This window comes from Mus musculus, chromosome 17 (genome assembly GCF_000001635.26).
Source record: "Mus musculus strain C57BL/6J chromosome 17, GRCm38.p6 C57BL/6J".
NCBI lineage: Eukaryota > Metazoa > Chordata > Mammalia > Rodentia > Muridae > Mus > Mus musculus.
Window position 1 is genome coordinate 5,252,886 of NC_000083.6, and position 13,981 is coordinate 5,266,866.

General features: G+C 46.9%; 1 protein-coding gene across 4 annotated transcripts in view; it reads left to right on the forward strand.

The window, feature by feature from the left end:
- Arid1b (AT rich interactive domain 1B (SWI-like)) overlaps positions 1-13,981 on the forward strand; it is a 353,360-nt gene that overhangs the window by 258,589 nt on the left and 80,790 nt on the right. For all 4 annotated transcript variants that reach the window (XM_006523223.4, XM_006523221.4, NM_001085355.1 and 1 more), the window contains exon 6: positions 11,147-11,236. In XM_006523223.4, the coding sequence (XP_006523286.1) occupies positions 11,147-11,236 (90 nt within the window). The remainder of the gene's footprint in view (positions 1-11,146; positions 11,237-13,981) is intronic.

The following is a 13,981-nucleotide window of genomic DNA, read 5'->3' on the forward strand; positions in this document are numbered from 1 at the left end:
CCTAAAACCATAGTTCTCAACTTGTAGATCTAAGCCAAGTCTTTGAGTCTGAAGGCCTCTGCCTGGTTCTGAGCCTTCACAGAGATGCATTAGCATTCATAGCACAATAGTAGCTGCTGACTGAATCCCTATCTCGACAACGGGTAATTAATACGCTCTAGATATTTGAAAAGTGTGCTTGATAACTACCTAGCTAAAATCTAAAGTAAGCCTGGTGCGTATGTGAAGCTGTGGCTCAGAATGTGGCTCCTCCCCTCTGTGTCCTAGTGGTCTCTGTCATGCAACCTCCAGTTGTCCCAGAGGCTCCAGGTAACCTGGACACAAGTTCTGAAGAGCTGTGTGCACAAGAGCACAGTGCTTGTTCCACACCCCGCCGTGCTAGGTGGAACTGGACTGAGCCAGCTCAGCACTCGTAGAACCACCACACACACACACACACACACACACACACACACACACACTCACACACACACACACACACACACACACACACACACTCACACACACACACACACACACACTCTGAACTGAGCCAGCTTGCCCCCCACAACGTCCCCCTCACTGGACTGGACTGGTTCAGGGTTTAGCTGCACACTGCCCTAGGTTTCACTGTGCATCCTTCTCTTCAAAAGCCATTGACTGAAGCACTGCATGCATATATGTGACACTGAATGGAGACCTCACTCAGATGTTATTACATCTAAATGTGAGCAGTGGTGGTAGGTAGACCCCCAGGTCTTGGGGATTTCGGCCTTGCTGGTGAGTTTCCCAGAGCAGTACAGCGCGTTAGCTTTTACTTTTCAGAGGTTTTGGAGCTGGGATGTAGGTTGGTGTCTTCTTGGAAGGTGTAAGCCCTGGGTTCAGTTTCTGGCACCACACAAGCAAAGCGTGAGAGCGCATGCTTGAAGACCCAGCCCTTGGGATTAAACCTCAGCTCCATGGGAAGGTGAAGGCCAGCCTGGACCACATGAGACCCTGCACAAAAGGAAAGAAATAGCGTAGTCACCTCAGCATCCCATAACCATGAAGTTTGTATCCATAGCCACCCATGTCACAACCCAAATTTGGTGGCACACATCTGTGATTCCTGCTGAGGAGCCAGAGACCAGCGGAGCCCTGGAGCTGGCTGACCAGCCAACGTAGCCCCATCAGCATGCTTGCCTTCAGGGAAAGACCCTGTCTACAATAATAAGTGGGAAAGACCAAGTCAGCCTCTAGTCTGCACATGCACACACATACACATGCACACATACCACAAAATTGGCCTGTTAATCAGTCAATATAGTTTAAAGTCAAACATACAGAAGTTTTAAGTTTTACCACAAGAATAAACTGCTAGTGTAGTTTCAAATACAATAAATTTTTAAAACTTTCAGAAACCAGGTTAATTTCACGTATAAATTGATTAATCAGATATTTAACAGACATTAACTCTACATTTAGTAGAATAGAAACTAGTTTTTAGTAATAATAATATGTGTATGTATGCAGAGGACCTGTGTAGCACATATGTGGGGGTCAGAGGATAACGTATGAAGTCCCTTCTTGCTGAACCCACTCGGGCCACCAGGCTCACATGGCAAGTGCCATCTTTTCCACCCAGATACCAGTGTTTAAATGTTGGTTTCTGAGCTGAAAATCTAGTGCTCTTAAACAGTACAGCTTATCCTGCCACCTGTCGCATGCATCCAGGAGTAGTGTCACCATGCCTAATGACTGGGTGTTGTGTTAAAGCATGGCCTCTTGTGCCTGCAGGGCCCCTACACCTCCTTTTACAGTGTCTGGGCTTTAAGCTGACCAGTACCGCAGAAGGCAAGCCCAGCCCTCCCACAGGGCATCTTCATAGCTGCTCCTGTTTATGAGTAGCATTGTCAACCATGTTGGAACCCAGACTGAGGGTGTGACAAGGAAGGGGGGAGTGAGCACAACTCTGATTGAAGAAAGAGGGGACCTGGCCCTACAGCCCTGCAGCCCTGCAGCCCTGCAGCCCTTCAGCCCTGCAGCCCTGCAGCCCTACAGCCCTACAGCCCTACAGCCCTGCAGCCCTGCCTTTGTCCTGCAGGAGCCCTGCCTTTGGCCTGCATGGGGAAGAGAGGAGCAGGCAGCACTCAACTAATCTTTCCCCTGGGGGTCCAGGTAGACAAATTGGCAACCCCATTCACAGCTTTTTTTTTCCCTTGTCCCCTTTGTATCATAAGAACTGCTAATCGGATCCATGCTGCTGCCGTGGCGGTTAGTTATTAGCAGAATAAAGGCAGATTTCTTCAAAAGAACGGGTGGGGAAAATGACTATACAAAATTGCAAGGTTGTTCGAATCTTAAATGCACAGCAGTCGATTTCCCCCTTATTCTGAATTACACGATGAATACAAGTCTTTCATCTGTCACTATACCCGTTTCCTCACAAGGCAGCCAAATATAAGCTTCTCAAACAAAAAGAAAGGAATCTTAGGAAGAGGAAAAATATTGAAGAGGAATAAGAATGGGTAAGAGAAGGGGGAAATTCGGTTTTGTTTCATTAATTTGTCCTGGTGAGAGAAATACAAACTGCCTGCTCTGTGTGCCCCCCGCCCCGCCCCATCCTACAGAAAGCAGGGCTGTGAGCAGAGTTAGCGTGCGTGCTACACTTCTGTGTGTCATGGCTGGGTTGTGTGTGAGTCAGATTCGGAACCTACTACCTCTAAGGTAGACATCAGAATACTGTCATCCCGGGAGAGAGAGTCGCATTATGTCATGGTCCCCACTGCTGCCACCAATGCACTTTTTCTCATGCAGACTTTTGAGTCATACCACAGGCCTGAAAGCTGTCGCAAAGGATGTGTTCTGACAGAATGTTACCACAGGCACCACAGGCTCTGTGGTGGACCTTACCCAGTTGCTCAACACCCAGACTGACTCCCCAAGATAGACATGGCCCCTGTTGTGCCCTCCTGTCCCACTCTCCCACCTCCTGTTGAAGCCATCACACTGGGTGTGAGCTGAGGAAGCCGAGAGCCCTGCCTCCATGGTTGCCTTGTCTTCAGTGGCTACCTTTTGCTTTCAGGACACAGTTTTTATTCTTTCACCACTTATCAAGAGGAAGGCACACAGGGACTGAGCAGAGCTGGCATGCAAGTGCTCTGCCATGGTGAGCCACAGTGCTTCACCCAGTGCTTCCCACAGTATGGTCAGAGGGCTGACTGAAACCTGGCCTCAGGAGGCACAGAGGCTCTGTCTGCCCTGCAGCCCAGGCTCTGAGGGCAGACTACTGGAGGTGGTTCAGTGCTTGATGACCTGCTAAAGGAAAGTGTTCTCAGACTCTGTCTTTAGGCAGAGCTCGATCTGACCTAAGCAGTAAAGCCCACAGCCTGTGCTTGGCCTGCTAGTCTCAGATTGTATTCACCTTACACCTTGCAAGACCTCTGTAATTTCTATGCCTCAAAATCTCCATAGAAAACTGTCCACAGTGCAGGGCTCTCGTGAGCCTCAGATGGCTCATGTGGCAGACGAAGAGTACTTTAACAAGTTAAAAGGCTGCGGGGATAGCTCAGTAGGTGAGGTGCTTTGCTGCTGCCAAGGTGAGGGACCCAAGGGACCCGAGCTCAGTGCACCTGACCCACACTGCATAGGCACTGAACTGACTCCTGCAAGTTGTCCTCTGATACCCAGGCACACAAGACACATGGATGGATGGGGGGAGGGAGGGAGGGAGGGAGGGAAAGAGGGAGGGAGGGAGGGAAGGAGGGAGGGAGGGAGGGAGGGAGGGAGGGAGGGAGGGAGGGAGGGAGGGAGGGAGAAAGGATGATAATAAGAAAAATTCCGTTTCAAATCTAGAGGGCCAGCTGAATAATGGTGTATTGATATCACAAGTTTGTTTTTAATTGAGAAAACTAACACTACAAATCAAAGTGTGGGTGTTCCTGGGTCTTTGGCGGGAGGCTGGGTTCATGGAGTGAGTATGCAGCACACTCAGCTGTGCACAGGACCCTCCAGCTCTCGCCTCCCCTCACTGTTATGTCTGCTTGTGTATGTGTGCATCCAGGTATGGGAAGGGAGCGAGCGCAGTGTCCAGGGGAAGGTTTGTAAGTCTTAGGGTAAAGGGGAGTCATTAGGTTTGACTGTCTAAGCATTTCATCAAAGCACCCACATAATGAACCCCAGGTATTCGGAGTGGTATTCTACGAGGAAAGCAAAAAATCACCCTGTTAGTAAATCTGGAGGATATTAAATCACAATTCCTGGGCCCTTTTGTTGGCTCCACACCTCAGTGACCATAAGCTGCTTAGTGACAAAGACTTGAATTCTGTGAACAGATCCCTGGGCTGGTGAGGCGGCTCAGTGGGTGAAGGCTACTGCTGCTAAGGCCACCTGCCTGAGTTGACCATTGGGGCCTGCACTGTAGAAGCAGGGAGTTCTACAAATTGTCCTTTGACTTCCATACATGAGTCATGGGATGGGGGTGGGGGTGTTCACGCACACACTCACACTCTCACACATACACACATTCACTCTTATACATACACAAATACACATTCACTCACATATACAAACATACATATTCACACACTCACACATATTCACTTATACATGATCACTGACACATACGCTCACACACACACACACACGCTCACATTCACTCACACATGTACACATATTCATTCTCATACATGTACACTCACACTCTGACCCTTAAAGGGTCTGGAGAGTTGTTTTCCAGAGGTGCTGTATCCAGTTCTTGAGCTTGTCTACTGTAGTAACAGAGGGAGGGAGGAGCCCTAGAAAGTTTTACCAGCAGCGGCGTTACCAAGGCAGCCTGCTCACTATGTTTCTCTCCCGTCCTTCCAACAGCACTGTCAGTAAAATCTATGATATCATAGCTCATCCATATAGTTTTTTATTTCCTATTTTGTTTGATCTAAGAGCCAGGAACATAATTCAGCTCTTAGCCCTGCACATGCTATAATTGGTTGAGGAGGGTAGTGAGTCTGCCCCAGGCCTGGCTTGTAGAGGCCTAAAGCCAAGTTATTGTGTGATTTCTCCTGGAAAAAAGGAGCAAGTGTGGATTAACAAGAGAGGCCACCAGCAACAGACCAAAGAAATGTGTCCACCCAGTGTAGTTTCCTGAGCTCGGGGGCGTATTCAGGTTTCTTGGGGGCATGTAAGTGACCCTATAGGCAGCCACACCCCTGAAGAGCTCACGCCAGCACGTGCTCAGGAAGGCTGAATCTCTGGAGCCTTGTGTACAGCTTGCCAGCAACCCCATGGGATAGCACACACACACACACACACACACACACACAGACGCACCCTGAAATCCTTTCTGCTTCTATAACCATGGGGAAGGAGGGACCTTGTAAAGCTGAGCAGCTCTGGAGGCTGGGAGGCACGTCAGCTTCGCGAGACTTGTTTATGCAAGCCTTGGTGTTGAACATGGGACTTTGTATCAAGTTGTCTGTCACTGCTGCTCTCCCTAAGCACTACCTCATGTTCCCTGGCCTGCATGTTTTCTTACTTACAGACTTGTCTACAAGGGGCCAGTGCCTATGAGATGCTTCTCGGGCATTCCACAGTGTAGTAAATAAAATTCTATTTTTACCATTTCACGTATCATCAGTGGCTGCTTTTAAACTACTCACAATCACTGAGTTAAGTAGTTATGGCAGAGAACATATGGTCTAAAAGCCTCAAATATTTACTATCTGCCAATTTATTAAAAAGAAAAAAAGAAAGATTCTGATTAGAATAACAAGATAAAATTGCATGATTACTGTTAACTCATAAAAAAAATCTAATTAGCTATTAGTCCAAATTTGCTTTCTGGAATAAGCAGTCATTTATTCGTTTGTCAATAAATATATATCGAATGCTAACTGAATATGTCTGGTTCTAGAGATGGAGCAAAAAGTGAAGCACACAGGTCCTGTTCAGAAGGAAATTGAAAATATGAATGTCAGTCCCAGTGTCCTTCCATGGGAATGTCAGTCCCAGTGTCCTTCCATGGGAATGTCAGTCCCAGTGTCCTTCCATGGGAAGTGAATGTCAGTCCCAATGTCTTTCCATGGGAAGTGTGCAGTTGTGGAGCGTCAGGGCCAGCCACCCCATAGCTCGCTGTTACACATGCTGAGCTCTGTCGTAGTTGATTTTCTTGCTCCTGGAACAAAACAGTTCACAAAAGCAATGCCCTGGGGCCCACAGTCTGGGTGTGCTCCGTCCTGGCTGGGAAGACACAGTGGCAGGAGCAGGAGCAGCTGCTCAGGGCCACAGCCAGGAAGCAGAGGGGTGAACGCTTGGCTCTCCAGCCCTGGAGCCCAGTCCCCTGAATAGTGCCGCCCACTTAGGGCGGGTCTTCCCACTTAGGGCGGGTCTTCCCACTTAGGGTGGGTCTTCCCACTTAGGGCGGGTCTTCCCACTTCTGCGTGTGGTTATACTGGGGATTACCTCCCAAGGCATCGTTATTTAGGACACAAATGAAGCAAGGATGACCAACTCTGTTAATACCAATAATACATCAAAGATAGCAGCCATACAAGTTAGACAAGAAAAGTCATAAAAACTAGTATGAAAAAATATAGCTGTCCCCCAGTGCAGGTTATGGTAAGATGGTGTCCCATCCCCTAAGACTGGAGCATACAGGCACTGTGAGTAGGAGAGAGGGGCTGTGTGCACATTTTTAACTTTCACTCTTTAAACTACAGAATCATCCCCCCAAAGACTCAAGAAGTGCTGCCAAAATGCTACACAGAGCACCTAAAATGGAATGGCAACACTAATAAATTTTTTAAATATAATGTGAAATAGCTTAATTGATTTTAGATACAAATTTGGACTTGTTGCTGTTGGAGAGGTTATAAGTAAGAAGCCTTAAGTGCGCTCTCGCTTGGGACTGGAATTGGAGATCCTTATATAAACTTGTCTTTAGACATGTAAATACCAGCATACAGGCCCATGTAATCCATGGGTTAGGATCTGCCTCTGTCCACTGGGAGAACTGGAGACATTAGTATACCAGCAACAGCGAGCCACCCTGACACCCACAGCTAAATCTCAGAGCACTCCAGGAACAAAAACCAGGACTTCTAAATGATGGATCTCAGGACTGATGTCAAACAGACATGAGATGATCCTACAACCTCTGGTCATTCTAAAAATAAGGACTTACGCAATAAAAAGAGGAAGGCCTGTCAGTAGAACCCAGGATGCAACTGGAAGGAGTTTCCACTGGCCAGAACTGATGTGGCTTGAACTAAAATGATAACCTTGGTGTATTTTTACCCCTGCAAAGCAAGCATCTAGGAATTTTCTACTGTTCCATGACAGATTGCCCCAGACTTAGCAAATAAATATAGGCATGGTATTTTGGCCAGAAGTCCAGCCTTGGCTTAATTGAGTCCCTTGGTTAGGGGCTCACAAGACTGGTTGTTCTGTCTGTGTTCTCATCTAGAAGCCCAAGTAGGGGAGAATGTATCCAGTTTCTTTCAGATCATAGCAGAAATCACTTTGTTTTGGTTATGGAAATGGTAGCTTTCCATGACTATGAAAACTCCAACATGAAATAATAGGAGAAAATATTGGTGCTGGACCTGAATTTGGGAAGTTTGGATCATGTTAAGGTGCCAGCTGCTTTGGACCTAAGTCAGGTATTAGCATTCTAATGGGGGCATTGTCTGTAGTGGGGAAGGAAGCAGAGACTGGATTCCCCAAAGTTCACTGGTCTATCAGTGACTCAGTGAGAGACTGTCTCAGGGTGTAGGTGGAGCGCAGTCAAGGAAGACACCTGTGTCTACCTGACTTACACACACATGCCAGCTTTACAAATCACTTACTAAGGAGTGAAGCCCTCAAGCTCTGAAGCATTCCTTCACATTCCTTAAGTCAGTTCACACCATCAGCTGAGTCTGCCCTTCAAAGCCAGGCATACGGAGACATCTCCCTTTGATGCCAGTCCACTGCAGGTTGTAACATACCACAGATCCATTCCCTCTTACTACATAAGGCAACTCTGCAGGAGGAGCAATCAGTCACCTTGCTTGCAGTGTTCCTTAGAGGCAAGATGTGGGGACCATACAAGGATGTAGCTTTCCTCAAATTGAAATCCATTAACACACATGGGCGTCAAAGGGGGAGATGGAAAGTCACCATTAGCAGCCACCCTTATGGTGAACCTCACAGGCAGGACTTTCTAATAGATGCTGACATTAGCAGGTGAAAGTTGCAGGAGACATGGGACTTGGATCAACCTCAAGTGAAATGAGTACCCCAAAAGTGAACACCAGCCAGATGATGTAATCAACATGAACACCAGAAATGGAATGTGGGGGTGGGTGTTCCAGCCCCATGATAGGATGAGCAGAGACGGGTATGCTAGTTCCCACGCATGTCCTCTTTTTCAGCAATAAAATGTGTTGCCCAGATCAGATTGGGGAACATTGTACAAAGTAACTCATTAGTACTCTTCCAGAGTGTCAAGATTACAGGGCATCAGGAAAGACTGGGGGTCTTAAGAAGGCTGCAGGACACAAAGGGGACAAAGGCTAAAAGCAACATGGGACCAGCCTACAAACAGGACATGTACTGAGAAACCACGCGTATGCTGCAGTTATGTAACAAGCCTCTGTGCAAGGAGGCACAGGACCAGGGGTTTTGTAGCCTCTCTCGAGTGCTTCATAAGCAAAGTAGAAACGGTGGCTGCTCCCTGCCACGCCACTCTAGATTGGTACACCCTGTACACAGAAATGTTTACACGCTGTTAACAAGTGACTAGTGTAAGTGCTGGGGTGCCTTCTTATTCACCACCGGGCTGGCCAGCGTATTTTTCCATTCTGCTTATCTCATTATAGACACAGATGAAGGTAAACCATGGGGCTTAACAAAGGAGGCACCCTCTTGGTTTGAATTATGGTTAACAGTGAATTATGGAGGTTAGAGTTCCCCCTTCGGTTAACTCCTTTATGTTGTGTGGCCATGTCCTCCTTTGAAATGATTACCAAACTCTGAAAGGGTTGATTTAAAATCAGCATATGTAAACCCGCACAGAATTTAAGGTATTTACCTAATTAATTTCATCCAAAGATTCTGGTTTTCCGACTGTGGATGCAGTGAGTTCTCCTGTGTTACGTCTCACACGCATGTTTTTCTGGCTCATCTGCCCTAACGGTAGTTATGCCTGCGTGCTCACGGCATGTGATGCCTTAGTAATTACAGTTACGTAAGAGTTACGGGACTGGCTAAGAGAGAGAGAGCATGAATGGAAGTGGGGGAGTCGGGGTAACTTGCACTTACTTTTCTTCAGCCTTAAACAGCTGTCTGTTTTGGTAACAGGGTGAACATGGTGCGAGCGCTCCTTTCTTGCTTGGCAGGTACATCACGCTTCGCCTTGCACCAGTCAGCCCACAGCAGTGCTTGACCATGCCAGTGCTTTGTGCAGGGTGGGACGGGTCTCTTGTATCCTGTTCATCCTTGCTCGGTGCATTAGATGGGAGAGCTGTGCCTCAGACTGCCTGCACAGTGAGGCCATGCTGCCCTGTGTTGACATAGAAGTGCTGTTTGTTTTCTCTGTGTGAGCGTGTGAGTCCAGCCTGCTGCGAAGAAGCAAGCGATCGTTATGATGTAAGCACTTGCTGTCTTGGGCCAGCTCGTTCCCCAGTGACACTTTAAGAGTCAGGGTTTGGCTGCAGAGTGCTTTAAATTTCTAAATGGAGATTGGGGCCATGGGGTGTTTCGTTTCATAGGAAACATGTAACCCACAGTGGCTTCAAGGCAGTTTTCGTAGCTCTATAGCCATGTCAGTGTCCAGTGTTTGCCCTTGAAGTTGTTTTAGACCAGAATGTTAAACGTTTATACTGTGCAGTTAATTCTTTGGTATTAATATTAGGTGACTACAGATGCCCAAGATGGAGCCCGCTGGAGTGTGCTGTGCTTTGCAAGGCCTCTGTGCTAGTTATGAGCACATGCAGGGGCTCTTCATTGCTCAGTGTCCCCTGAGTGTGACAGGTGAACACTCAGAAATATATACCAAGTTTTATATTATCTCTCAAACTGGGGTGCCTAACCACCAACACCCTCCCAGCCATGCCTTCCCAGCTGTCGCCTGCCAACCGAGGCGGAGTCTTCTGCACGCCTTTTGCTGTCCTGTGCAGCTCTCATGACCATGTGACTCCCAGGCAGAGGGATGTAAGGAAGCTGTGTGTATTTGAGGTGTCTTTCTTATATTCATTGTAACCAAGGGAGAAGGTAGAGCATAAAGTAGCAATGCCCTCACACTGTGCTGTGCAGGCTGCTGCAAGGGTTTGGGCCTTGAGGGTGGTGTTAAATCCAATACTTTTTAATTCCTCCATGTCTTTAGCCTTAGAAATGTGTCTGAACCTCTGGGCCCAGAAGTGAGTTAATATTGCCAGGTACCTTGGATGATTCTTAATTTCAGAAGTATGCCTCAAGCCTCCGCATGATTCATGTCTCTTTTAAAGATAAAATAAGTGTCTTTTCCCTTATTTTGTATTCTTAGATTATGAGTTATTATATATTCTTCATGCTAAGGGAAGCATTCAAGGAATGAAAATATATGATTATCATCTCAAGAAACTTACATTGTATGTGAAAAATTGAGTAAATATTAAACAACTGGGAATTAAATAGATGCTATCGCTGTACCAGCAACAAAAATCAGGACTTGCAGCAATACTCCCTCTCTTATGTGCTAATGTACCTTATGCTTTGTGCTCCTTGGTGGAGCCTTCTGAGTTTAGGCTGAACTCTGCTTATTCGCAATTGATGTTGCTGTATTGATTAGATATGAATGAATGAACGAACGAACGGGCGGGTGCCAGACTTTTTCATTTCTGTCCAGTAGGTATGAGTTCAGAGTCGAGAGGCTCAGCTCTGCTGGCCAGTCTAGGTTTGTGGCTGTGGTGAAGGATGTGTGGGCTGCAGCTGTTGGTTGATAGCTCCGTGAGCTTGATAGCCCAATCAGCAGCAGGTTTGCTTTTTTAGTTTGGTTTTGTTTTGTTCTAAAAGCAGGTGTTTTGGTAAATATCTTTATTTTATCTTCATTTTACAGGGAAGAATGGAACACTTTTTTAGCTCTCTTCTCTGTACCTTCTGTAAGCGCTTGGTTCTTGTGGTTACAATATTAATGCAGAGCACATACCCTCCCTTTCCCTGTGTTCTACAGGTAGCCAGATGCCTCCGCAACCACCTGGAAGCCAGTCAGAATCCAGTTCCCATCCTGCCTTGAGCCAGTCACCAATGCCACAGGAAAGAGGTGAGTCTCAGGACACACACATCCCTCCCACTATAAAAAGGTTACATGAGGTTACTCACCCACCTGGCTCTCTATAGTTTTTAAAGCCAGTGTGTCCTACCAAAGAAATACAAGCTTACATGTAACAGCAGTTACGAAGAGGATCCTTCCTTGTGACTGGGTGACATTCCTGTGGTACTTACCAGCAAATTTTGAGCACATAACAAAATCTTGTATAAAGTCGTTAGGTCTTCAGACTGGAGTCACCCTGAGAGACCACATAGTTTGATCCCTGAGGGAGGCCACGGAGTTCATGTTGATTCCTCACTCCTGGCTCCATGATGTCCAGGTCAGAAAAGGAGCATGCGTTTGTCTGGCGTTTTCAAGCAGATGTCTTCCCACACATTCAAGCTCTCCATGGCTTTACTTGGTACTGACTGTCACTCCATGGTGTTGACAGTGCCTGGTGTCCCCTAGGCTCATCCCTCGGTCCTTTTGTCCTGGGTGGGATAGTACACTTGATGCTGGGGCAGGTGTAGGGAACAGTGGTTTTAACCCAGATCTGGACCAGAGAGGAGCTGCGCAGCTGGAGCAGGGGTCATTCTAACCTAGTTAGAATGGACCGGCATGCTGTGCCTGGCCTCTCCCTCCGGCTTATGGGTCAGATGCATCCATTGTTCCATGCTGGCAGGCTTGGAGGCAGAAGCATTTGGGTGCTGGGGTTCCTGAGTGTTCCTAGGAGGTTTCCTGGGATGGAACTTAGAGTATGAGAGTCGTGTGCACATTGTGAGTCCCATTTCTGCCTAGATTGCTATGGCAAGGTTAGGGTGGCACCCTTGTGTCAGCACTGCTGGCAAGCTCCCAGCTTTTGCCAGCGCTGAGGGTGCGAAGGGGGTGTGGCTTCTTGGTCCTGGCTTGTGTCTTGGGTCTGTAGTTAGTCCAGTGAGGTATATGTAAGAGCACTCAGACCAGGCTGAGTGCTAGCAAGTCACAGACAGACATCTCTTGTTTGGAGGCCCTAAAATGCTAAGTACAGCATACTGATAGGAGCCCTCACAGCCCCCAAATAGCATTCCTCAACCCTTAAAACTGGTAAAATTAGAAACACAAATATGAAAACCTGGTATACCTGTGAAAGCCTAGGTAAGTTAGTTTGTGAGGCAGAATCTGCCCCCCCCCCCCCGCCTCCTTCCATAGTCATTCCTGTGTCTGTCACTCTTTCCTGTTCCCTTTAGTGTGATGGGGCAATACACTGGCTATGTGGTGATCTCGGTGGCTAGAACAACCATTTCCTTCAAATAGCAAATTAATAATTAATACTGTAAGTTGCTAGATCTAAATGATTTTTATGAACATATTCCCTAACCCTCCTCTGAATGACTTCTGAAAACGTGGCTGGACATCTTCCAAAAAAGCAAACCTTCCATTTTTTTAAAAGTAACTATTAAGTTAAATAACGGGCTGACATTTATGAGTCAATTTTCCTTTAAAACTGGGTAAAGGGGATATAAAAATATAAGTTTAAAAGAAAGTAAGTTTATTATGTTAAAATTCAAGAAGTGTTTGCTCCTAGTAATAGTTGATATAATGCTAATTAAGAAGCCCTTGTGTTGTCACCTGTTGTTGAGTACCAGACTGTGTGTGGGGGAGGGGGGGGTCTTATGCCTGATTGTTCCCTCGTGTACACTGGAGTGAGTCACCACCACTGTGCCCTTACAGTAACAGCTGCCCTCTGGTTTGGTAAGAGCAGAGCAGAGCGCAGCTTCCCAGCGGCTCCGGGTGAAAGAACTGGGTGCTTGCCTTCCTTCCTTCCCCGTTAGTTGTAATGAGTTGAAGGTGACATACTAAGATGTCACAGTCCTCTTCCTTTTATGTACATTCAAGACATACACGCTCATATCAAAGACTATACAACACTTGCAATAGGCCCACAAAAGGGTGTTGTGTCTCCTCCTCTATGGAGGACAGTATTTGGAGCCTTTCTTCAAGTCCCCATGACACAAGAGGAATGGTACCAGTGTCCTGGAGCCAACTTCCTCCAGGCTCAAGATGCCCAATTCTTTTTAACTTTTGTACTGACATACTGAATGACTTCTGCTTGGCCCTGTGTTCTTCATTATCTTCATAAGCAACATGCCCTATTCAGGAGAAGGCCACAAACATCTAAGTCCCATGGACTGAACAACTCTGGTTGTCTCCAGGTTGTATGGTGCCCAGATACCCTGAGGGGTGAGTTTCTGAGCTCTGCAGCCTTCACTCCCCTCTCACACCTGGTGGCTCTGTTGAAGAGCATCATCAGGAAGCCCTTTCCCCACATTATGCTTATATGCAGCTAACCATGACTCAGTGTGGCTTTATGTTTGTCTGCTACAGAAGGAAGGTAGCTCAATCTACACACAGATGTGGCAACATAGGTTATAAAAAGGAGAGAAATTCTTTAATATTGTTTGAACTTGTCATTCTTGTCTATACCAAGGTCTTGACCTTGGGGGGTCAAACGACTCTTTCACAGGATTCAAATATCAGTTATCTACATCATGATTAATAACAGTTACAAAATTACAATCATGAAGTAACAATGAAAGTCATCTTATGGTGGGGGTCGTCACAGCATGGGGAGCTGTGTTCTTATGGTGGGGGTCATCACAGCATGGGGAGCTGTGTTCTTATGGTGGGGGTCGTCACAGCATGGGGAGCTGTGTTCCAGGGTTGCAGCGCTGGGAAGGTTGAGAATCGCTGTGGTCTGGTGCTCTCTCACCTATTTCC